Raw genomic sequence first — 24,555 nt, 5'->3', positions numbered from 1 at the left:
TGGTCCAACAACATTGTGTCCAGGCTGCTTTGCAATTTCATCTGTCTCATAAGTTCTGTCTGCAGGCTCATGATTACTGATAAGTACCAGCAATTCTGCTCTGGTCTGTTATGAACTATGGGGTATTCTGTTAGAAGTGTGCGGGGAAATTGGCAACAATTGTTGTTTAAATCATTTTTAAGAACACTGTATGTCATTTCAGAATGGTAATCTTCAAAATTCTTAGCCTTTGACACATTACAATCAGCTTACTCTGTACAATAAAGCCATGTTCTGCTGACCCAACGTGAAGCACTGTAAGTCAATTACTTTTGCCAACTTTAAGTTCACCATACCCATTACTCATTGTGTAGCACATTTCCCTTTCTGTGCTTTTGATTGATTGTATGTTTCATCTATGTAATGAATTTGAGATATGTTATCTTGTTTGATCTCGTGCATTGTTCTCAAAAACACAGTCCCCAGACCTGCAGTACCACTATGTTTCGTTAACAGTTTCATCCCGTCGCTCTTTTCTGATACCCAAAACCCATATCTTAAATTATCGTCAGTGTGGTCCATTTGCTCCTTTCAACATTTTTGGCTTTATCCATATGCAAAAGTAATGTTTCTGCTGATGGATATTCACCTTTAGCATACATGTTGAATACAATCCACCACAAAATGTTTTTCATTAAACCATCTAGATCACCCGCTTTTTTGCAGTTTTATTGCTTGCATTATCTCATTCGGAATTCTCTTCACAGTCTTTAAGCCAAACTCACCAGCTTCTGCCATCTACCTCTGACATTTGGCAATGGCAAGACACACATTGTATGACAGCTAAGATCCAATGAAAGACTGTCTTCTCAAGTGCTGATACATATGTAACACTGTTCCTCTTGCTTGCTTGTACAGCACATGATATGACTGCTTCCTACCACTCACAATGAATGCTATGAATGCAAAATAATCACTCAGTATTGAAATCCATAACTGAAATGAATAATTAGCATTAAGAACACAGAATGAATACAACAAAGTCACTGATAGTTCACTTTTTCTGACTGCTGCTGCAGTGATATAGTAACTCTAAGAGATCTTCTTGTGGTTTCTGGCTACCATAATAAGTGATTGTCACTGCATAGCATGTAAAATAATGTTTCTAGAGTTCTTAGTTTTTACAGGCTTTGCTTAGATCCTGCAGCATGCATATAAATATGTTGAATGGTTCATTGGAAATTATTTCTATAACATTTTAAGTTTAGCTCTTGTTAGATTTCTACTGATTATGTATACTTACGTCTTCTTAAATCAGAGAACCTGGATTAATAAGAGGCATGAGTGACTTCTTTCATAAACCTCTCAGATGAGGCTTGCATATATCCATAAATTAAATTCTGTGGAAAAAGAACATAACAGTCAATATTATGAAAAGAATAGGGTGCTATTCATGATATAGTGGAGATGTTGAATCGCAGACAGGCACAACAAGAAGTCTATTAAACATGTAAGCTTTCAGCCAGAATGCCCTCTGGTCTTTTTGTTGTGCTTGTCTGCGACTCAACATCTCTGCTGTATAGTGAGTAGCAATCTGTCCCTGGTCTTCTTCCTCTTAAATATCTTCCTTACTATGATGCATATTTGCTTAAGTGACAAAATTTGTCAAATGGGTGAAGTTGTTCAGCTGTTAAGACAGAGGACTGATATTTAGAAGTGAGGTTGAAATCCCCATCCAACCATTGAGACTTAGGTTTTCTGTAGGGTTCCTTAATTACTTCAGGTGAACTCCAACATGATTTCATCAATGAAGCCAAGACATTCTCTCACACAGTCTTGTTCAAGTGAACTATTGTACCGTTTATAATGATCTTGTCAAGAAAGTGAATTTTAACCTGCTTCACTTTTTTTCTCTCTCTAAAGGTGTATCTGAAAGAAATTGCATTAATGAAAGACACCATTGGTAGAAACAAAAAGGCTATAAATAACCCTGGTTACATTTACAGATAGTGTGTGTAATTTTAGAGATACTATATTTCAGTCCTGTTCAGAATTCTTTATCCACCATACAAAAATTTAACTTTATAAAGGATTGGCTGTTGTTTTATTTTGCTGTCCTTGGTTATTCATTGTCATATTCATAATAAAAATAATAATGAGATCTTTTGTGAACTATAAACTGTGAGAGAGGTTTTGAATGATAGATACCATAAGAAAAATAAATGTTGATGCTTTCAAAACCATAGTTCTCTTTTTCTTGGACCTGAAGAGATAAATAAATAGAGGAGAATGTGAAAATAGAAAGTCATTTGCCAAGAAAGCATTCGAAGGGAGTCTTGATCCAGTAGTCACCATCTGCATCCTATATATCCAACTGTATCTTCTTGTATTAACAAAATACTGGTAAATCATTAGAGGCATACAAAAAAGGGAAAGAATAAAGGTAAGCACTCATGGTATAATTGTACTGAGCTATCTGTAGCCATGAAATAAAGTTCAAAGTTGTCACTCGGCAGTCTTACGTTGAAGTGGTGGTTGGATGTTTTTATTATTGTCGTCATTGTAATTTCGTCGTTGATATACCTCGTATACTTAAAATCTTCATGTGACTGCTGGATTGAACCAAGGCTATTGGCTGTTGTTTTTCCTTAGATGTATCCTCGTAACACTGCCAGTGGCCATGGAGTGTAATCTGTTCTACTGTCATTCATTTACTGCTACCTTCTATGGAGCCACAAAACTGAGTGACTCTGGTCAGTGTGAGGAGATGTAGAACAGAATCCTTCGTGCTATTCAAATCAGCAAACTTTGAAACTTTTTGTACATTTTTCGTGCAAAGTACGAGGGTATCCACAAAGTACATTACGTTTTGGAATTGAAAATAAATAAATTATTGGAAATTATTTTTATTATATACAGATGAAAGCCACACTTAAATACTACTTTTCTACATAGTTGCCATTTAAATTAAGGCACTTATCATAGCGATGGACGAGCTTGGAAATTCCTTAGTCGTAAAATTCGGCCGCCTGCGCCTTCAACCACGTGGTGACTGTCTTTTGGGACAGAAAAGGTGTGATTTTTGTGGATTTCCTGAAAGAGGCACTACAATAAACTCTCAAAGGTATTGCCAAACTCTACACAACCTCAGAAGAGCAATACAAAACAAGCGCAGGGGAAAGTTGGGCTCAAAGATCTTGCTGATTCACGACAATGCCCAGGCCCACACGGCAAATGCCACTCGTGAAATTCTCGAATCTTTTAAGTGGGAGTTGTTTCCTCATCCGCTGTACAGTCCCGACCTGGCACCAAGCGACTTCCACTTATTCCCAGCAATGAAGAAGTGGTTGGCTATGCAGCATTTTGATGACGACGCACAGCTTCAAGAAGAGGTAACCACGTGGTTGAAGGCGCAGGCGGCCGAATTTTACGACGAAGGAATTTCCGAGCCCGTCCATCGCTACGATAAGTGCCTTAATTTAAATGGCAACTATGTAGAAAAGTAGTATTTAAGTGTGGCTTTCATCCGTATATAATAAAATAAATTTCCAATACTTTATTTATTTTTAATTCCAAAACGTAATGTACTTTGTGGATCGCCCTCGTATTTTTAACTGTTTGTTTCTATAATTGAGGTACAAACATAATCTAAAGCAATTTCACAAGATTCCTGGTAATGAATAGACAGAACATGTGTATATATTTGATTGAAGCTTTGTGTTTCAGGGGTGCAAATAGCTTTTTCTGTGATGAGTGTGGTTTAAATTTTAAGCTCAGAACATCCTTGCAGAAACATAAAGTAAATCGTCATGAGAGGCACGAAAGCCTTTTCACATGCGATGAATGCTCGAAAACATTTACGAAGAGAATACATCTAACTAGGCACAAAATATGTTTTCATCGGTTTGAAAGGAAATTCTTATGCCAGGTAAACAACTTACTGCATAAAATCATTAATATATTTCTGCTATTATTAAAAACACTGAATTTTTATCACCATTTTCTTTTGTTCTCTCCTTGAATTTAATCTGAAATATTCATTTGAGTAGAACATGTGTATATATTTGATTGAAGCTTTGTCAGAACATGTGTATATATTTGATTGAAGCTTTGTGTTTCAGGGGTGCAAATAGCTTTTTCTGTGCTGAGTGTGGTTTAAATTTTAAGCTCAGAACATCCTTGCAGTATTTTTTTTATTTGTATTGCAGTAAATTTAAAATAGAAGAAAAACTTATACTAGGGCTGAACTTTTTTAACTTTCGATCATTTTTCTTGGGCCATCCCCCAGTGTTATTCCATTTCACTTAAAAATGAGCTGTGTGAAATTTGGGTTCAGTAGGATAAGGAAAATCCTGAAAAAATGCCAACCTTGCAAAATATTACTTCTACATGATGAATTCATAACATAATGAATGTGTATTTCAGTTCTGTTTCGTGAACTGAAAGCATTCTCATTTCACAGTTCTTACTGGTAAAGTTTCATGTGGGGTTAGTGACCCCAAGCCAGATAGAGGAGCTCAGAGCGATCTGAACCAAACCCTTTAACTAAACACTGTTAACTCGGCCCAGTAGTTCATATTGATGGGAAGGTATATGTTGTAGGAAGTACAATGACTTCCTCTTTAGTTTGTAATATATTTGCTTGAGCATGATTCACGTGAGATAAATGGAGTTAAAGTACTTTCTGTCAAAGAAATATTCAGGATTTCATCTTCTTTTTTATTCCCTCCCTCCCTCCCTCCCGTGTCACACTTGCTGTTTTGGAAGTGACAATTTATCGGAAAAAATCGTGAATTTTGACATAGTATCATAGTAACTATGTATCAAAATTAGAAGCTATATATTAACAGTGGAGGCAACTGCAAAAATATGCTGGAAGAATGCCAGAAATTAATAATTGAAAAGAAACAGTGTCCACCAACCCGTGTGAACCGGGATCAAGCAAGTAAAAATTTCAGCAATTCAGTATACTATTTATTTATAGTGGAAATTAATCTAAATAAAATAAAATAAAAATCCACTACACATGCCTGCTTCTAATTATAGGAACATTTCAGTTGATTAACTTGCTGCAGAATACAGCAGGCAAAAGTTGTCTATGAAAGTAGGGATGTTGAAGCTTGATTCTGTGCCCATACTGAAACCAATGCAATTATTTGTATGTTGCTCCACAGTTACAGAGCTAGAGTCGGTGATTGACACAGCTCACAAGCAACTTCTAATCAAGCTACGGGCCTATGGGGTATCATCTCAGTTGTGCAACTGGATTCGTGATTTCCTGTCAGGAAGGTCGCAGTTCATAGTAATAGATGGCAAATCATCGAGTAAAACTGAAGTGATATCAGGTGTTCCCCAGGGAAGCGTCCTGGGACCTCTGCTGTTCCTGATCTATATAAATGACCTGGGTGACAATCTGAGCAGTTCTCTTAGGTTGTTCGCAGATGATGCTGTACTTTACCGTCTAGTAAGGTCATCCAAAGACCAGTATCAGTTGCAAAGTGATTTAGAAAAGATTGCTGTATGGTGTGGCAGGTGGCAGCTGACGCTAAATAAGGAAAAGTGTGAGGTGATCCACATGAGTTCCAAAAGAAATCCGTTGGAATTTGATTACTCGATAAATAGTACAATTCTCAAGGCTGTCAATTCAACTAAGTACCTGGGTGTTAAAATTACGAACAACTTCAGTTGGAAAGACCACATAGATAATATTGTGGGGAAGGCGATTCAAAGGTTGGGTTTCATTGGCAGGACACTTAGAAGATGCAACAAGTCCACTAAAGAGACAGCTTACACTACACTCGTTCGTCCTCTGTTAGAATATTGCTGGGCGGTGTGGGATCCTTACCAGGTGGGATTGACGGGGGACATCGAAAGGGTGCAAAAAAGGGCAGCTTGTTTTGTATTATCACGTAATAGGGGAGAGAGTGGGGCAGATATGATACGCAAGCTGGAATGGAAGTCATTAAAGCAAAGACGTTTTTCGTCACGGCGAGATCTATTTACGAAATTTCAGTCACCAACTTTCTCTTCCGAATGCAAAAATATTTTGTGGAGCCCAACCTCCATAGATAGGAATGATCACCAAAATAAAAGAAGAGAAATCAGAGCTCTAACAGAAAGGTTTAGGTGTTCGTTTTTCCCGTGCGCTGTTCGGGAGTGGAATGGTAGAGAGATAGTATGATTGTGGTTCGATGAACCCTCTGCCAAACACTTAAATGTGAATTGCAGAGTAATAATGTAGATGGAGATGAAGCTGCTAGTGTGGTATGGTGTCAAAAGCCTTTGGGGAAATTCAGAAACAGGGAATCGATCTGAAATCCCTTGTCAATAGCACTCAACACTTCATGCGAATAAAGAGCTAGTTGTGTTTCACGAGAACGATGTTTTCTAAAGCCATTTTGACTGTGTGTCAATAGACGGTTTTGTTTGAGGTAATTCATAAAGTTCGAACACAATATATGTTCCAAAATCCTGCTGCGTATCGACGTTAATGATATGGGCCTGTAATTAGGTGGATTATTCATAGTACCTTTCTTGAATATTGGTGTGACCTGTGTAACTTCCCAGTCTTTGGGTATGGATATTTAGTTGTGCAAACAGTTGTATATGATTGTTAAGTATGGAGCTAATGCATCAGCATACTCTTAAAGGAACCTAATTGGTATACAGTCTGGACCAGAAGACTTGCTTTTATTAAGTGATTTAAGTTGCTTCACAACTCCAAGGATATTTACTTTTACGTTACTCATGTAGGCAGCTGTTCTTGATTCGAATTCTGGAATATTTTCTTTGTCTTCTTTTGTGAAGGCATTTCAGAAGACTATGTGTAGTAATTCTGATTTGGCAGCACTGTCTTCGATAGTATATCCATTGCTATCATGCAGAGAAGGCATTGTTGTTTCTTGCCGCGAACGTACTTCACATACTACTAGAATCTCTTTGGATTTTCTGCCAGGTTTCGAGACAAAGTTTCATTATGGAAACTGTTATAAGCATCTCACATTGATCTCCGTGCTAAATTTTGAGCCTCTGTAAAAGATTACCAATCTTGAGGATTTTGCGTCTGTTTACATTTTGCATGTTTGTTCCGTTGTTACTGCATCAGTGTTCTGACCTGTTTTGTGTAACAAGGAGGATCAGGTCCATCATTTGTTAATTTATTTGGTATGAATCTCTCAATTGCTGCCAATACTATTACTTTGAATTCAAGCCACATCTGGTCTACACTTATATTATTAATTTGGAAGGACTGGAGATTGTCTCTCAGGAAGGTGTCAAGTGAGTTTATATCTGATTTTTTTGAGTAGGTATATTTTTCATTTATTTTTGGAGGATTTGGGGGTTACAGTATTCAATCTTGCTATGACGACCCTGTGTTCACTAATACCTGTATCCGTCTTGATGCTCGTAATTAACTCAGGATTAGTTGTTGCTAAGAGGTCATGTGTGTTTTCACAACCGTTAACTATTCATATGGGCTCGTGAACTAACTGCTCAAATAACTTTCAGAGAATGCGTTTAGTACAATTTCGGAAGATGTTTTATGTGTGTCTCTGGAATTAAACATGTATTTTCGCCAACATATCAAGGGTAAATTAAAGTCGCCACCAACTATAATTATATGAGTTGGGTACATGTTTGAAATCAAACTCAAGTTTCTTTTGAACCTTTCAGCAACTGTATCATATGAATTGGAAGTCGCTAAAAGGATCCAATTATTATTTTATTCTGGTTGCCAACAGTGACCTCTGCCCATACTAACTCACAGGAACTATCTACTTCAATCTTGCGACAAGTTAAACTACTTCTAACAGCAACAAACACACCACCACCAACCATATTTAGCCTATCCTTTCGGAGCACCGGTAGGTTCTACTCAAAAATTTTGGCTGAGCTTATCTCCAGCTTTAGCCTGCTTTCAGTGGGTATAATGATTTGAGCATCATGTTAAGAGACAATGCCTCAACGGCTGATCTAGTTTTTGGTTTCTTTGAGGGGGAGGTTTTTATCACTCAATCTAATGGTGGGCATCTGGCTTTCTCTCTCAGGCCTTCGCCCTCCCTATTTTTTAACTCTTTCTCACTCTTTCTTTGTTGTTTGTCTACATTGATGTTTGCCTTTTCCATATTTGTGTTTCTCTAGCCTTGTGTTTTTCAGCTGGAGATTTTAGCATGTTGTAGAGTGGCTGGCTCATCCATTTTTCTTCTTGCAATCACCCCAGCCCAGGCCATCTGCTACATTATTTTAATACCTTCCACTGCTTTTTTTTTCTTGTTAGTGCACATTTTCCTCTTTTTTTTTTGCTTCTTTTGTTTTGTCTTTCAGTGTGGTTCCCAGTTAGTTTTACACCTTTTTACTTTTCCTGTCTCCTTTTGGGCATGTTATTAACCTGAGACCTGCTTGCTTGAGGAAAAAGGGATTGATGACCCTGTAGTTCAGTCCCTTTACTCTCCAAACCAACCACTCGATTTGTATGTTAGTATTCTTTCAGAACTTTGTAAATATTGGGTTATCAGTAGTGATGATATCATGTAGCACTGAAAAAACTTAAAATCCATTTATAATATGTGTCTCCGTTTCTGTGGTTTAGGCCATCCGTGTTCCTAATTAGCTTTCTGCGTCAATAATCAATGCATTGAACAGTGGGCCAGAACTAGCAGACAGAATTATTATAGGGGTTCAAGTACCAGTCAGTCAGATCCCACACAATATCAGTAATGAGATTAAACTGTATGTTTCTAATAAAGTGTGGATATTTTCAACAGTTTGGTTTTGAGGGATAAACTTCTTAAGACAGATCCTTCTTAGTGGCATGAAAATGAAGTTTTGCCAATCTAGTTGTTATTGTGATGTGAAAATTGTTGTTAATCTGGATGAGATAGGCATCGATCTGATGGAGGTGTACAATAAATAATTTACAAAAATGAAAACAGAAGCAGTATGTAGTTCAGGTTGTATCTGTGTATCGTCATATGTTTTCATAGCATAAAAGGAGACAACATCAACAATAACAATTTTTGGAAGAAAAAAAAAGAAAAGAAAAAAAAGATGTTTCTTGTCACATTTGCCTTGCAAACATTGCACATAGTAGCTTTGTAGACTGTAGTATTAAGATTGATACAGGAATATTAATAATTACGTTGAGAGTTAATAAGTTATTGAATAACATTTTTAAGATATAAAAAAAAGGATTTTATGCCTTTTTTTTCCTAATGTAGCAGCTTAAGGGCATGCCTTTTCCTTTTCCTATTGAGCCTGTATTATACACAACTTATTTTGTTGTGCACAGGAAGCAAGTTCGAAAAATAAGATTCATCCCTAGTGTATATGCTTCACAGCTACTAGAAAGCTATATACAGTGAAACTCAAATGCCCATCGCTATTTGTTGCTACATTTAGAGTCTCTTTATTTAATCTTCAGATAGATTCATTGAATTAGTTAAGTGAAGACATTTTTATAGCACCTGTTGGTATTATCTGTATAGGTGTGTGGCAAAAAGTTCTCAACCCACAGCAGTTTAAGTGCTCACTTGGACACACATACAGAACTCAAGAGATTTTCATGTTCCTTCTGCAGTCGCAAATTCCGACAGAAAGAAAAACTGAAGTTCCACATCAGAATACATACAGGTAATTTCTTTAGCTATACATTGTACATAATAATGTGTGTTAAAAGGTATCTACAGTGAACAAGAGTTTTATTGATATCCATGCTTACATTTTTAATACAGTGTCACTAGTCACAATCCTGAGAGTAAGTAGATATTGATAAAGGCACTAATGTAGGTGAAATGTATCTATGTCCATGAGTTCTACTACATTATAACAACTAGCCATGAATGTTAACTGCAGTGATGTGTTGGGATGTTTCTAACCTGATTTTTTTAAAGTGTTTCTGATGCCCGGCTTAGCTCTTGAATTCACTTTCAAGAAAAAGTAACAATAGGAAGTTTGTTTCCTACCACCTTTACATTTGCTAATGACATGCATCTGTTTTATATGGTTTGATGATTAATGTTGTCCTCCTGGGTAAAATAATCCAGAGTTAAAATAGTACCCTGTTTGGATCTCGGGCCAGAGACCAGTCATGAAGATGATAGCTGGTCAAACTGATTATACCGTTGTGAAATGCTCACGTGATTGTATTGTATAAAATATGAAAAATAAAAGAACACTTTCCATCCCTTCCCTGCATGGCACAGTATAAGTAATATATGGAACATAACCTTTGTAATCATATTACACCATGTTGTTGTTGTTGTGGTCTTCAGTCCGGAGACTGGTTTGATGCAGCTCTCCATGCTACTCTATCCTGTGCAAGCTTCTTCATCTCCCAGTATCTACTGCAACCTACATCCTTCTGAATCTGCTTAGTGTATTCATCTCTTGGTCTCCCTCTACGATTTTTACCCTCCACACTGCCCTCCAATGCTAAATTTGTGATCCCTTGATGCCTCAAAACATGTCCTACCAACCGATCCCTTCTTCTAGTCAAGTTGTGCCACAAACTTCTCTTCTCCCCAATCCTATTCAATATCTCCTCATTAGTTACATGATCTACCCACCTTATCTTCAGCATTCTTCTGTAGCACCACATTTCAAAAGCTTCTATTCTCTTCTTGTCCAAACTAGTTATCGTTCATGTTTCACTTCCATACATGGCTACACTCCATACAAATACTTTCAGAAACGACTTCCTGACACTTAAATCTATACTCGATGTTAACAAATTCCTCTTCTTGAGAAACGCTTTCCTTGCCATTGCCAGTCTACATTTTATATCCTCTCTACTTCGACCATCATCGGTTATTTTACTCCCTAAATAGCAAAACTCCTTTACTACTTTAAGTGTCTCATTTCCTAATCTAATTCCCTCAGCATCACCCGACTTAATTTGACTACATTCCATTATCCTCGTTTTGCTTTTGTTGATGTTCATTACACACCATAGATGAACATTACACCATAGGAGGGCATATTTATTTGTGTCAATAATGTCAGAAGTAATTTGCTGTGTCAACAATGTAGGAGTGTACGGATGGCAACTGGCACTGCATGCCAGATTCATTTTTATTCAAGCTCTCATGTGTGAACTTCACCTGTTATTATCTTGCTCCTTCGAAATATTCATAGGAAAGTTGATTTGCTCTTAAGCAGTTGTTTAGTGACATGTGATAAGCAGCTGCGTGAGAAAGTATTGATAAAAATCACAAGTTTAGTTATATCTCAGTGTTTCTGTTGTTAATCAACCAATGATTCCTCACAATTCAAGTGGTAAATACTACAAATAATTTTGCTGTGGCATCTCTGAACGTGGTCAGTGTATTAGGAAGGAAAAGTAGAAGGGGGTGGGGTGTCACAGTGTGACGATACATGCATTGATCCTTGCTGTGACATCTTCTGAATATGTTCAGTATATCAGGAAGGAGAAGGGGTTATTACAACGTGGTGATACATGCACTGATCCTAAGATCCTGTTGTTTGTAACATGTTGGCTGCATCTTGGTGCTGAAGTCAGGAAGCAGATTGCAGGTAGACTATCATCAATCAGATTGTTGTGGTTAAATTGAAACTCAGCAGGCTATCTTTCTCTCTGATTACAGTAACACAGACAGAATGGCAGGAGGACTGGATATGTCTTTGAGCTCCAAATGCCTTATTTAAAGAGATGAAATTAGGCTCAGATATGACTGACTGCAAAATCAGTGAATGGTAAGGGTATCAATATCTTTGCATACTTGTGCCTTGTGCACAAAGTAAGAGAATGTTGAACAGGGGAAGAAAAGTGATTAGGACTTTTCAATTAACAACAATGTGAACAATAGAGATAGACATAGAGATGGAACGATTCATCATGAAGGAAGAGATTCAGGCCAAGTGAGAAAAATATCAAGGTTTCACTCATGGATGTTTGTAAGACTATTAACAAAGAACTTGAAGAAAAATTTAGCAGCAGGCACAAAAAGATTTAAGGACAAGGTACAAGGACTACAAGGGTATTCCTAGAAACAAAGTTTGGTGGGAAGAAATGATGACAATTTTGTTCATGCAGGATAAAAAAACAAGACAGATAAATTGCAGAAGCAAAAGGTGTCTCCCAGGTAAAAAAGAATCATCAGTTAAAATGTCAGTGGAGTGCGAAACCAATGTAGTGAGTTACAGTAACAACCTGGTCGGACCTGTGCTCATCCTCTGAAAAAAGTGTTAACTACCAATTTGGAAAGAGGCAAACGGAAACTGCATGAAGAAATTGCTAAAATGTTTGAAGTTAAACAGAAATAAGTTATTGTTGCTACTATCACATCTCGAGAGATAATTATTTAAATGTGCAAAATTTCAGTCATTCTCACCAGCTGAAAATATACACCCAGCTGCCCTTCTAAAACAGTTGTTTAAAGATGCATTTGCTTAAATTGGGACAAATGGAAGAAAATGATTTTTGTGTTGGTGTTACGCAAGGAGGAACACACACTTGCGGCATAGCAAGCAATCAAAATTTCAAGAGCTATGAATAATTGGAGGATATGTTTCTGAAGAATTATTGGTTGTGAAATAAACAAAATTGTCCCTCTTGAGCCCTCCCACCACACACACACACACACACACACACACACACACACACACACACACACACACACACAGTGTGATATATAGGAATTATGTTTAATACTAGATAATATAGAAGCCATGACAGAGAAGAGCTGGAGGAATGAAGAGCACAAACATGAACAGAGATAACGCAGCTGTGGTAACCACAATGCACGTGGGAAGAAAGATTATCTTGGGGAGTATATGCATCATAATTGTGATGACCGCCCAAAGCGCAGTGTTTATGGTAATCTTAGAAACTATGAGGACACAAGAAATTCAGGAGATCTATTCACACAGGGAGGATATTGTGCAAAGAACTGTCCTGAATTTGTGAATAATAGGAGGTGGTCACCAAACCAATCACTTGAAAAGGATAATCGTGGAGAATGCATGCTAGCACATCAATAATCTGAAAACTAAAAGAAGTTTCTAATGGGGTCTGGTTGGGAACAAACACTGAAAACAGGTCAATACTGATCAAGACAGTAAAATTTGAAGCTCAGAGGGACAAGGGCAAGATCTGGTACGCGAAAACAATGTCATACATTGTGAAGGGTTAGCACTTTTTGTAGAGACTGAGGTACACAGAATAAAGGTAAATGTCTTAGGAGACAATGGCAGTGAGGATGCTCTCTTGCCATACTATATGATCTGTTAAAGAAGAATTAAAACACTCCAACCTTACCAGTCAGTGGAATCCACTTTGTTACTGTCATAGGGAACAAGAGTAAACTGATGAATGGGCAGGCTTTAATAAGATTTAAGAATAGAGAGAGGGAATTTGAGAAGAACATATTAATTGTCCAGCACTTTCGCATAAGTTTTGTACTTGGAGTGGACTTTCTTATCAAGAAATGTCTCATTGTTATTTGTTTGGAATTGCATAATATGAGATTTTCTAAGATTAAAGTTAAGCTATTGGCTGTAAACCTATAGTAGACCTGTTCCATTATTACCCTGTCTGCCTGTTTGTTGTATTTATGTTTGGGCCCTTTGTCAGCATACTTTTGTCATCAGCAAACATTGCAGTTTTTGGAGAGTATTCCAGTGTCCTTGGTAAATCATGTATGTAGACCAAGAACAGCGGTGGGGCCAAGCACTGAGACTCGCAACACACCATATGTAATATTTAATCACTTTGAACTTAATATTGTTCCAGTCATATCAATTGCTCATAAGACACTGTTTTCTGTTGGTAAGATATGCAGTTCTGTCAAGACTCTTGAAGTCACAAGTCTCACAACTGTGATAGACGCCCGAACAACAGGCGACTGACATGCATTGATACTATGAAATAGGCACTATCTGAAATCTAGATGTGCTGAATAAAACCTGCAAAAAAGGACGACTGATTGTTCTGCTCTATCATTTGTATATCATATTACTGAGTGCACTCTCATTCCTGATGGAAGGTAACCTGATAAAGGATTTTAAAATCTTGATTAGAGCTAGTCCTTTGCATTAAATAAAGCTCTCTTTTAATACCCCCAGATGTTAGTCATCACTGGGGGAAAAAAACCTGCAGTTATAATGTTGTGCAATAATTTTGGTTCCAGAACTATTTATGTGATGCAAATAACATTAGGATATTTGTTTCTTTTTTGCCTTTTTATCACTATTGAACCAGGGCTTTCAGTTATCTATTCTCACTCTCACATGATCTCACTTTCTTCACTTGGTAAAAAAAGAAAAAAGAAAGGGCCCTATGGATGTAAACTCAGCGTGTTGTATACAGGATGTTTCAGGATCCCGCCACCAAATTTTGAGGGATGGTTGGCCAGACACACAGGATAATTTTCTTTTTAAGATATGCATTCTTGTTAACACATATGAATTATGCACACAATACAACCTTAAGATTCTGAGAGTGAATAATAACCACTGCATACAAATTATATTTTATTCTGTGTGTTTGGTTTTCTGTCTGTCCTGGGTCTGATTTACAGACATTTTGTAACACTGTCCTCTTAACTCTGTCAAGTATGACAGGGTTCTTTTACATATTGTGAAATGCACCATTCATTCGAAATTTGTTCTAGTGGTAGTTAAACTGAGTGAGATGATCCGTGGCACTAGAACCAGCTGTTGCTGTGCTGTAATGTTTATAGAAAACATTGGTTGTTAAGAGTCCATAGTTATTGTGTTTTACTTACACTCCATGAAAGCACTCAGTGTGGTCGCTAAAAGAAGTATGAAGGAAGGAAAGAAGACTACTACTAAGAGTGGATACGACCATTGAGTCACTTCTAGTTCAAAAAGATATGCCTGATCATCATGGACAGCCGATCTGCTTTTGCAGAAGTAATGATGTAGTATCAGTATCAAAACGAACAACCAAAGAAATCGTTATCATCAATGAAAAAATACTAATATATGTAAGACAATATTAAATAGGGAAACCTTACCCTACAGGTCCAGAATGTAAATGAAAAGTATGATGCATAACAACTAGTTGAGTACCTGGTGTTGCCCAGGTGTGTATTTATTCCAGTCTTCTATTAGTCCATCTCCTCCTTCCCCCACTCTTTGTATATCTTCTCCTCTGCCCCTCTCTATCCACTTCCTGCTTCCCCTTTCTCTGTCCATCTCCTCCTGTTCCCTTTCCCTGTTCATTCCCCCCCCCCTTTCTCTCTCTCTCTCTCACTCTCTCTCTCTCTCTCTCTCTCTCTCTCTCTCTCTCACACACACACACACACACACACACACACACACACACACTCACTCTCTCTCTCTCTCTCTCTCTCTCTGTACATCTCCTCCTCTTTCCTTTCTCTGTCGGTCTCCTTCTCTCCCCTCTCTCATTCTATCTCTCTCTTCCCCCCCCCCCCCCTCTCTCTCTCTCTCTCTCTCTCTCTCTCTCTCTCTCTCTCTCCACCGCTTTCTCCTCCCTCTCTCTGTCCATCTCCTTCTCTTTCTTTCCCCATCTCCTCCTCTGCCCTCCTTCTGTCTGTCTATCTATCTCCTCCTTCCTCTCTTTCCACATTATCAGCCCTACCCTAATAGGACATTGCTGGTTCTTACCTCCACTGTATTTCTTTCCAGGTAGTAAGTAGTATGTGCACCAAGTTGGGCTGAAATTGATACAGGGGCTTAGGAGAAGCTTTTTATGAGTTGTTTTGACCATGTATGCATATGTCAAATATTTTCCACATATATTTAACATATTTCACACATATCTGTACATACAGTTCACCTGGAGCTGTAGCAAATATCACGTGACTGTTTCATTTTCACACAGCTCAATTTTCATGATGTCATATCTCCTGAACTACATGTCATGCAACAATATACAGTAATTCTGTAGGTCATTCAGTGGCATATGTGGATACCATCAGTGAAATGTGTTGTGAATAGAGTTAGTAGAAAAAAAGTAATAAATTTAAATTTCATGCAGGTGTGGCAGTTTTGCTCGCATCTCAGTGTTTATGACGTCATGTATCCTGAACTATGTCATACAATGATATAATTTTGCTGATACATTCAGTAGTATCTGCAAATACTGTCTGCTAAATGTGTCGCAAGTACAGTTAGTAGTAAAGAACTAATAAATTAAAATGTTGTCCCTGATGTGTTGTCCCTGATGTGGCAATTTTACAGCCTGAACAGCATAAATGTAGTAAAGGATAAACTATATTCATTTCATCATTTCGTGGGACTTGTCAGTGAGGAAAAGTTTTGTAATGGTTTGAACTTACGTGTAAAGTTTGTTGCAAGTCACTAGGCACTCTCATTTTCAAATACTGGATGAATGAAGTTTGGGTATTTGCACATTGTGGGGTAAACTACTTTTTCACTCCCACACACACCTCTTAGATAGGTAGGTGGTTCTTAGCCCCCACAGCAGTTCTTTCCAGACAGTAAGTGATATGTGTACCAAGTTTGGTTGAAATTGGTCCAGTAGTTTAGGAGGAGATGTGGAACACATACACCAGCAAAAAACACTCCTATGAGAGCACAAAAAAAAACGTGGTTATGTTCGTGTTCATTTAAAAGATTCTTGACTAAAAAGTGGTGTACAAGCTGCCTCACTGTACCTTCCTCAGCACCTTTAAAAATTTTCCCAAAAAGTTTGGCATGTGAACACACTTGCGCTGTAGCATGCAACTCATCTCAAACTCCCACAAACTCTTTTGACTGTTACTCACTGACACCCACTAGTCCATCACTGTAAATCAGTCATACCCATCCATTCCTAGTTGCTCTTTCTCACTGACTTATTCAGACCAGCTCATTCTCATTATCTCTTCATATCTCTCTGTCATTGTCTGCCATGTCACTGCCACAGTCCCCCTACAACAGCCTCCTCTCACTATTACTGTCTCCATCTTGCTCTCTCTTACTGCTAATATCTCATTCATTCTTTCCTGTTGCTGCTGTCTCTTCTCACTGTCACTGTCTCTCACTGCCTTATGGTCAAATACTCTGTCTCTCATTATTACTGGATGTCACCCGCTTCCATTTTCTCTTTCTCTTTACTCCTTCCTCTCCAACCCTCAGCCCAACCCCCGTGGTGGTGTTGCCTCCACACTCTTCGTAGTACTGTTTTGTCACTGTCAGCTATGTTCCACTGCCATTGTGTCCCTCTCTTTCTCTCACACTGCCATTCTCTCATTTACTCTTTATATAATACAACAACTGTCTACTATCTTCCAGTATTGATTTCTTTTCTGTCTCACTGCCACTGCAACTGTCCTCTCTCAGCATAAAAACTGCAAATATGTTTGCATGCCAAAATATTGGGGAAAATTTTAAAATGTACTGAGGAAAGTAGAATGAGGTAGCTGGTACCCCACTTTCCAGTCAGAGTCTTTTAAATAAACAAGAACATATTCACATTTTTTTCTGGTCCAATAGGAGCATTTTGCAGCTGGTTCCCTTCTTTTCCCTGCTGCAGCAAGGCATGCAACTCGTATGAAAAGAAATGTATTGGTCGGTAAAATTTAGATAGTTTACTTACGTGAAATTGACATTATGCAAAACTAATTGTACACCTCAGGCTGGATTTTGCTGAAAAAAAATTATGCATGTGCTTCAGCACTACATGGGGGTCCTAGATGATAACGAAGACACTTTACAGCATATTTCTCCATACTACGTCACTTTATAAACTTTTTTTTCCTACATATCACATTTTACATGTGTATTTTGCAAGTAAAAATGGGGTAACTTTAAACTTCTGTGTCTCAGAAACAGATAATGATGTAAAGAATATTTTCAAAAATTTTTAATATTGTTTGAGATTGGAATCATAGGAATACATCGTAAAATTTTCAGCCATTTGGTGTGCGTAGCCATCTTGGAATTTCTTGGCTGGGTTTTGGTCTGCAGGCGATGGCAAAACTATAGTAAAAAACCCTTCTTTTTGGATTTTCAAAGGAACTGCCTGTGAACTAATGTGCCTCCATAAGTCCCATCAATCCCACCAAAGACCACTTAAAATGCAAAAAGAAACAACAAATTTGCTCCATTTGCCTGTGCAGGAGAAAGTGAGTAATATTCCTACTTTGGCCCTGTGCTGTAGGATAGTGACAATAAGACAATCCTTTTCTTGGGTATAAAAATGATACCTAGCCCAAGCACTATCCAAAACACTTGACCCTACCTTTTTATTACCAATAGAACCCAAGATATGAACATCAGAAAATCGTTTTTTTTATGTTCTGTTTTGGAACGTATTAGGTATGCATGCAACAGTACACATATCAATATATAAATACATATGAATATAATAGAGGGAAACATTCCACGTGGGAAAAATATATCTAAAAACAAAGATGCTGTAACTTACCAAACGAAAGTGTTGGTATGTTGATAGGAGACAATAAAAAACACACAAACACACACACACAAATTTCAAGCTTTCGCAACCCACAGTTGCTTGATCAGGAAAGAGGGAAGGAGAGGGAAAGACGAAAGGATGTGGGTTTTGAGGGAGAGGGTAAGGAGTCATTCCCATCCCGGGAGTGGAAAGACTTACCTTAGGGCAAAAAAGGGACAGGTATACACTCGCGCCCCCCCCCCCCCCCCCCCCCCACACACACACACACACATATCCATCGGCACATATACAGACACGGGGGGGGGGGGGGGGGGGGGGGGGGGGCAAGCCAGTGTTGGTGGTAGAAGTTCCCACTGCCTGTTTGTTGCAGTTGCTGCTGCTGGTGCAGCTCTGACATGTTCTCTCAGTTGATATTCGGACTAGGTGTAGAACCCTAATTGCCCTTGGATACTTAGCAGGAAGCATCATTAATCAATGTGCTGGGTGTATTTATGGAGTGCATGTATAGTATGTGGATTCCCATAGTCCCAGATATGGATTCTCATAGTCCAGACATGTGTGGGGAATGTAGTATCAATAGCGTTTTGATGAAGCAAAAACCACTGCACAAATTATATACACTGTGTGACACTCAAGAGGTACTTAGTGCCTACACATTTTGAAGGTGACACACATGTAGGCTCTACATCTGCAGTCCCTCAAAATAGTTAAAATCACCTGTGCCTATAGTGCTTGCCTCATTGTTGGTATGGATTGAATGTATGTTGCTACACTTCTCTATGTGACATTGTCAGAATCTGGTATTTCCCCATTTTGCCAGCTGCTAACACACTTAGGGCAAAAATGTACTTGTTTTTCTTCTGCTGTTTGGAAGCTGATGCTTCTTGATGTAACAGTCATCTCATCAATCACCTCTCACCTCATCTTAAAATGAAATTATAACAATAACCTCTAAAATTCAGACTCCATGCTGAGTCCAGATCATTAAATCTAAATAACAATTGATAAACAATGTTGAAGGTATAGAATCAAATGTTAGCTATGGTGCATTATGTAGCATTAGTGAAGCACCTGACTCGTGTACATAAACCAGAAACAGAGTTAAAAAAGATATGTTCTGGAACCAAAATTATCCTTTGTTTTTGTGACATATTTTTACTACCCTGCTCAATGGTAGGTAGCATAAGTTCAGTTTCATTTAGCAACAGTGACCAGTGGAACAATTGACAGTTCCCAGTGGTCAGTAACAATTAAGTTCATATAGTGAATAGCTTCCCAGTAGTCAGTAACAACTAAGTTCATTTAGTGAATGGCTTGCTAGAAACAGAATTTTAAAATTCGCAGAAAGGTCGTTGTTAAGTAGACATGATCAGACCAGACTGAATATGGAATGAAAAAAACTAAAACAAGACTATACAAATGGCCTTACCTGAAAGCTTCAGGTAGTAACTTGTGGAGGTGCATGGGACTTGTGTCTTACTTAACAGCAGCAGTACCTCCAACTCCATATAGACACTGCGATTTGGCAGGGAATACAAATCACTGTTGGTTACAAAAATATGTCTCTCTCTACTTCAGTCATCAATTTTACAAATAACCTTCAACCAAGAAATAAAGTTACATCACATAATTCATACATTTATACCGTGTTATAAATTGTTATTTACATTATAAGATACTTTGGTGTTCATGGAAATAGTACTATATCCTGCCTAAATTACTACTTTGAAAAATAGTAATTAATACAGGGAGTAGTTGATATAATTTACTTGCAGCTGTAACAATGTTGAATTATGATGTACTCAGCTCATAGGAATTAAGCTGTGTGTGTTAATTTTTGAACTGAGATATTACAAAAGTCAGGCCAGACTGTTCTGACACTTCATCTTGCCAACATATTCCCACACATGTAACTTCGTTGCTTCCCTACATTTTATGTTTTTGAAACGGAATTTGGCGATTCAAGACAAATCCTCACATTTGAACAAATGGCCTGTAAGTAACGTCATTTTAACGTCTTAGGATCACCTGTTGTTTGACCAAAGTTAGTAGCGCTTCAGTAAAGAAGTGGCCTACAGCTATTGTGTATTATTTTATAGATCATTTATCATATCCTCATTTCTGCATAACAGTAAAACCTGGATAAGAAAAACCAAGTTGAAAGCAGACTTAAATGAAACTTGGTGATTGAGTCAAGGGAACGTCCACCCCCGGTAGCTGAGTGGTCAGCGCGACAGAATGTCAATCCTAGGGCCCAGGTTCGACTCCCGGCTGGGTCGGAGATTTTCTCTGCTCAGGGACTGGGTGTTGTGTTGCCCTAATCATCATCATTTCGTCCCAATCGACGCGCAAGTCCCCAAAGTGGCATCAAATCGAAAGACTTGCACACGGTGAGCGGTCTACCCCACAGGAGGCCCAAGTCACATGACATTTACATTTATTTATTTTAGTTAAGGGATGAAAAAGAGTAGGCTGCTTAAGAAAGTGAAGATATTTACTGTGAATAATAAAATTGAAGACTTCAATATTCTAATCCTCATTTTAGGGACAACAACATATATTGAACACAAGTAAACCACTGTAATGACAGATCAAAATTGTATAATTGTCCACAATCGTGATGGAAACTAACATAAGCCATAGTTTCAGATCATAATTATTATGCAATAGTTCCTCACTGAAACTGATACAAGTCCAAGCACTACTAATTTGCTTTGCATGCATATTTTAAATATAAAGTTAAGCAAAATTCCATTAAGCCTGGCAATGGTAGAAATCACACGCTCATCGGTGAAGCACTGTACTACAAATGTCTAGTAGGTCCAGGTAACTCAGCAACGTCTGGAGAAATTTCAACCAAATTTGTTACTGCATCATGATTTCTGATGTATTATTTTATAGAACATTTATCATATGCTCATTTCTGCATGGCAGTAAAACCTGGATAAGAAATACCAAGTTGAAAATAGACTTAAATGAAACTTGGTGGTTGAGTTAAGGGATGAGACAGTGTAGGCTTCTTAAGAAAGTGAAGATATTTACTGTGAATAATAAAATTGAAGACTTAGATGTTCAAAGTGGCAGTATAGTACACATGGAGAGACAAAGTCAAATAACAGCAACTGCGAGTAAGTCCACTGGGTGGCATTATATTTGCATGCTATGGAAGTTCAGGTAGATCAGTCTGCAATATTGATAGCCTTCCTACCGCATCACCAGGCATGAGCAGAATTTATGGGGGGAGGGGATGGCGGTGTGAGCAGCTGAGGAATCAGGCTCCATCTACTACAGCCCAACACATTGAAAACCATAGTTACAGTAGAGGTGTGGAAAGAACAACTTGCACTTTCCTTACACAGCACTGCCTCTAAGCATGTGCATACTGCATGGCATTGCATGACAGTAATTTCTTTATACAGGTACTGTATTTTTAGATTGCCATTGTTGACAGCAGGCAGATGTAAAACACTTTTGACAAAAAGTCGACTAATTTTTACCAGCTTCAGGTGATCCATATCTAGGAAGACCTCATTCAGGACATTTTGAACAAACTATGCCTCTGCCAGCATCTGAGCAAAATCTCTAATGTGCCCTTATACCTTCCCACCCTGGTGCTTCCTCTCTTTGCCCTTACCACTATTAGCCTCCTTCGTCCACCATCCCTCCCACCTAGTGAGGTGGCGCAATTGGACTTCCATCCAGGAGGAAGAGAGAGTTTCAAATCACTGTCTAACCTTCCATATGTGTTTTATATGATTTTCTTAAATTTGTCAAAAAGAAATCGGTGAATTCCTTCCCCATTCTTATTGATCAGGGATCATGTTCCTACTCTGTTGATCTCCTCATCAAAGGTGCATCAAACATAAATTTTGCTTATATCCTCCTTCCTTTCACCCATATCCGCTTCTGTATGCCACTTACCTCACATAATGCAGCCCCATCGCCTGTCAGGTACAAGTACTGGAACAATGTGTGCATGTGCATATGTATTTGGGGGGGGGGGGGGTCTAAAATAAGTAACTGAGCTTCTGTGTTCCAGTCTGTAGATAATGTTCATTCCTCAGTTACTTTTGTTTATGTAAGTTTTCCATAAGTGAGGTGATGCCTCATTCTCTGAGTTTCTGTGTAAATCACGCATCATTGCTGTACTGGTTTGGAGATAAGTTTGAAATCAGGGTGATACATAAAATCAGTATTTAGTAAAAACAGTTTTTCATAATTCTGTATGAATACTTACTCCTTTTCAGGAGAACGCCCTCACCTGTGCCAGACATGTGGCAAAGGATTCATAAGAAAATCAAAATTGGATGATCACATTCGGCGGCATTTGGGAGAGAAACGATACAGTTGTGATCTTTGTCCCAAGTGCTATGCCAGTAGTTGGGACCTTAAGTTGCATCGGAAGTAAGTATCTAAATCCTTCTACCACCGACAATTTTATTTGCAATCAGCATGCAAGCTTCAGGAAGTGTTTGATGAAAAACCAACAGAAGGAAAGGATAAGTGTCATTTAAGCTTGTTCATGCGATTCAAGTTTGGACAGAGGGGTTTGAGATAGATTATCAGTTTTGCTTCAGTTGGTTCTTTCACTGTCTCCTTCAATCTGACAATAACTACAAGTATGTTAACTTCAGAAAATAGCAGCAAAGTAATGCAAAGAAATTTGTGCATCCTATTTCCTTGCGTATAATTATGAACACAATCCATTACTGTTGTATGAAGATCAATTAATAGAAGTATCTCTGCACATCTGTATCAGAGCTAAAGTATTCAGAACCAAGAAGTCTGTAGAAAGTAGTTTGTGATGTGAAAGCAAAAGGTGTAGAAGCTCTTTTATAACTAGATCGCGAAGTCTTTAGTTTGGGCCCCATGAGAGAAAGTTCAGTGTGTGACAAAATTATAATCAACAATGAAACATTAAGATTTGAGGCTGTAGAAAGAAGCCATAACAGAGCTGAGTAATTCAAGATAGTGGATGAGGCATACTGAGTAAAGGAAAAGTTATGAAGAGAAGCTTAAGGCAAAAGAACTATTTGTTAGAGCTGCAGAATTTCCTCCCATCCCCCCCTCCCGTTTACAGAGGAAGATAGCCTATTTCCATGAAAGTTAATCTCAATTATGGCAGTACAATGGTTGGTAATATATCTTTGATTTACAGAAACAACTTAAAATTTTGGGAGAGGAATACGTGGTCAATTTAGTTTTCATTATGTAACAAGGACAGCTGCATGTGTAGCATTTAACACAATATTTAGAGCAATTTGTTGTGTTCCCACAATTGTGATACTTTTCAGGAAATGTCATCCAGAGGTTGAGTCTTCAAATCCCCCTATTGAAGCTTCAGCATCTACTGAAGCTCCTTCAGAACTGACACCAGTTGCTGACATTGATGATCCAGATGAGCCATCACCATTACCTGTTCCACTCTCTGTTGAAACTGTTGTACCACAGCAGCAATCAGCATCTAGTACACCACCTGTGCTAGTACAACTTGATGGAGGACATGCAGGCATGTTGACATTAACTGATGCTGTACAGTTAGGCCCATTGATGGCAACTGATGGGACCACAGCAACTGGAGGACCAACTCTTGGAACAACTGCCCAGTTTGTGCAACCACCTCCTACAGAGGATTTTGGACTTCAACCTGGACTGGTCTTTGTTCCAGCAACTTTTGATGTTAGCAGTATCACTTATTGATAACTTATAATAAGAAATCTGGTTTTATTGTGCACTGCTCCCAATTGTAAGGCTTGTGATTAGTGTAACAGTGGCAGTGTTTGTAATACCTCATATAAGTGATAACACTTTAGTTGTCTGTATAATGTAGTGATTGTGACTGTAGCATTGCATATCAACTCTGCTAAACTAATAATGAGTCATAAAATGAAATATTTATTACTCAGCTGACACTAATTTAATTTATAATCTTTTTCCTTTTCTTTTTACGTCCTAATGAAGTGATAATGTGTCACTACATTGAGTGTACTTGATTACACTAAATACTGATGTGTGAAGGTTATATCCCCTCACAAATGTGCAAGTTTCCAAATTTTTAATAATGTTTCCTGGTGTACCGAAGAATGACGATGACGATCACACCAAGTCCCCGACTGGAGAGTGAATGTTTCTGTTGGTATCTTTATATTACATCCCTCATCCTCTGTGAACATTTACAGTGTCATGATATTTTGAAAAAGCTGTCT

General features: G+C 38.1%; 1 protein-coding gene across 2 annotated transcripts in view; it reads left to right on the top strand.

Annotated features, from left to right (window-relative positions):
• LOC126174990 (oocyte zinc finger protein XlCOF7.1-like) overlaps positions 1-24,254 on the top strand; it is a 76,430-nt gene extending 52,176 nt beyond the window's left edge. For both annotated transcript variants that reach the window (XM_049921471.1, XM_049921470.1), the window contains 4 exons: positions 3,706-3,907; positions 9,465-9,609; positions 22,597-22,753; positions 23,644-24,254. In XM_049921471.1, the coding sequence (XP_049777428.1) occupies positions 3,706-3,907; positions 9,465-9,609; positions 22,597-22,753; positions 23,644-24,049 (910 nt within the window). In that variant the 3' untranslated portion in view covers positions 24,050-24,254. The remainder of the gene's footprint in view (positions 1-3,705; positions 3,908-9,464; positions 9,610-22,596; positions 22,754-23,643) is intronic.
• Positions 24,255-24,555: the final 301 nt, after the last annotated feature.

The sequence above is a fragment of the Schistocerca cancellata genome, chromosome 3 (assembly GCF_023864275.1).
Source record: "Schistocerca cancellata isolate TAMUIC-IGC-003103 chromosome 3, iqSchCanc2.1, whole genome shotgun sequence".
Lineage (NCBI taxonomy): Eukaryota > Metazoa > Arthropoda > Insecta > Orthoptera > Acrididae > Schistocerca > Schistocerca cancellata.
The sequence above is the reverse complement of the archived record's forward strand: the minus strand, read 5'-3'. Positions and strand labels throughout refer to the sequence as shown.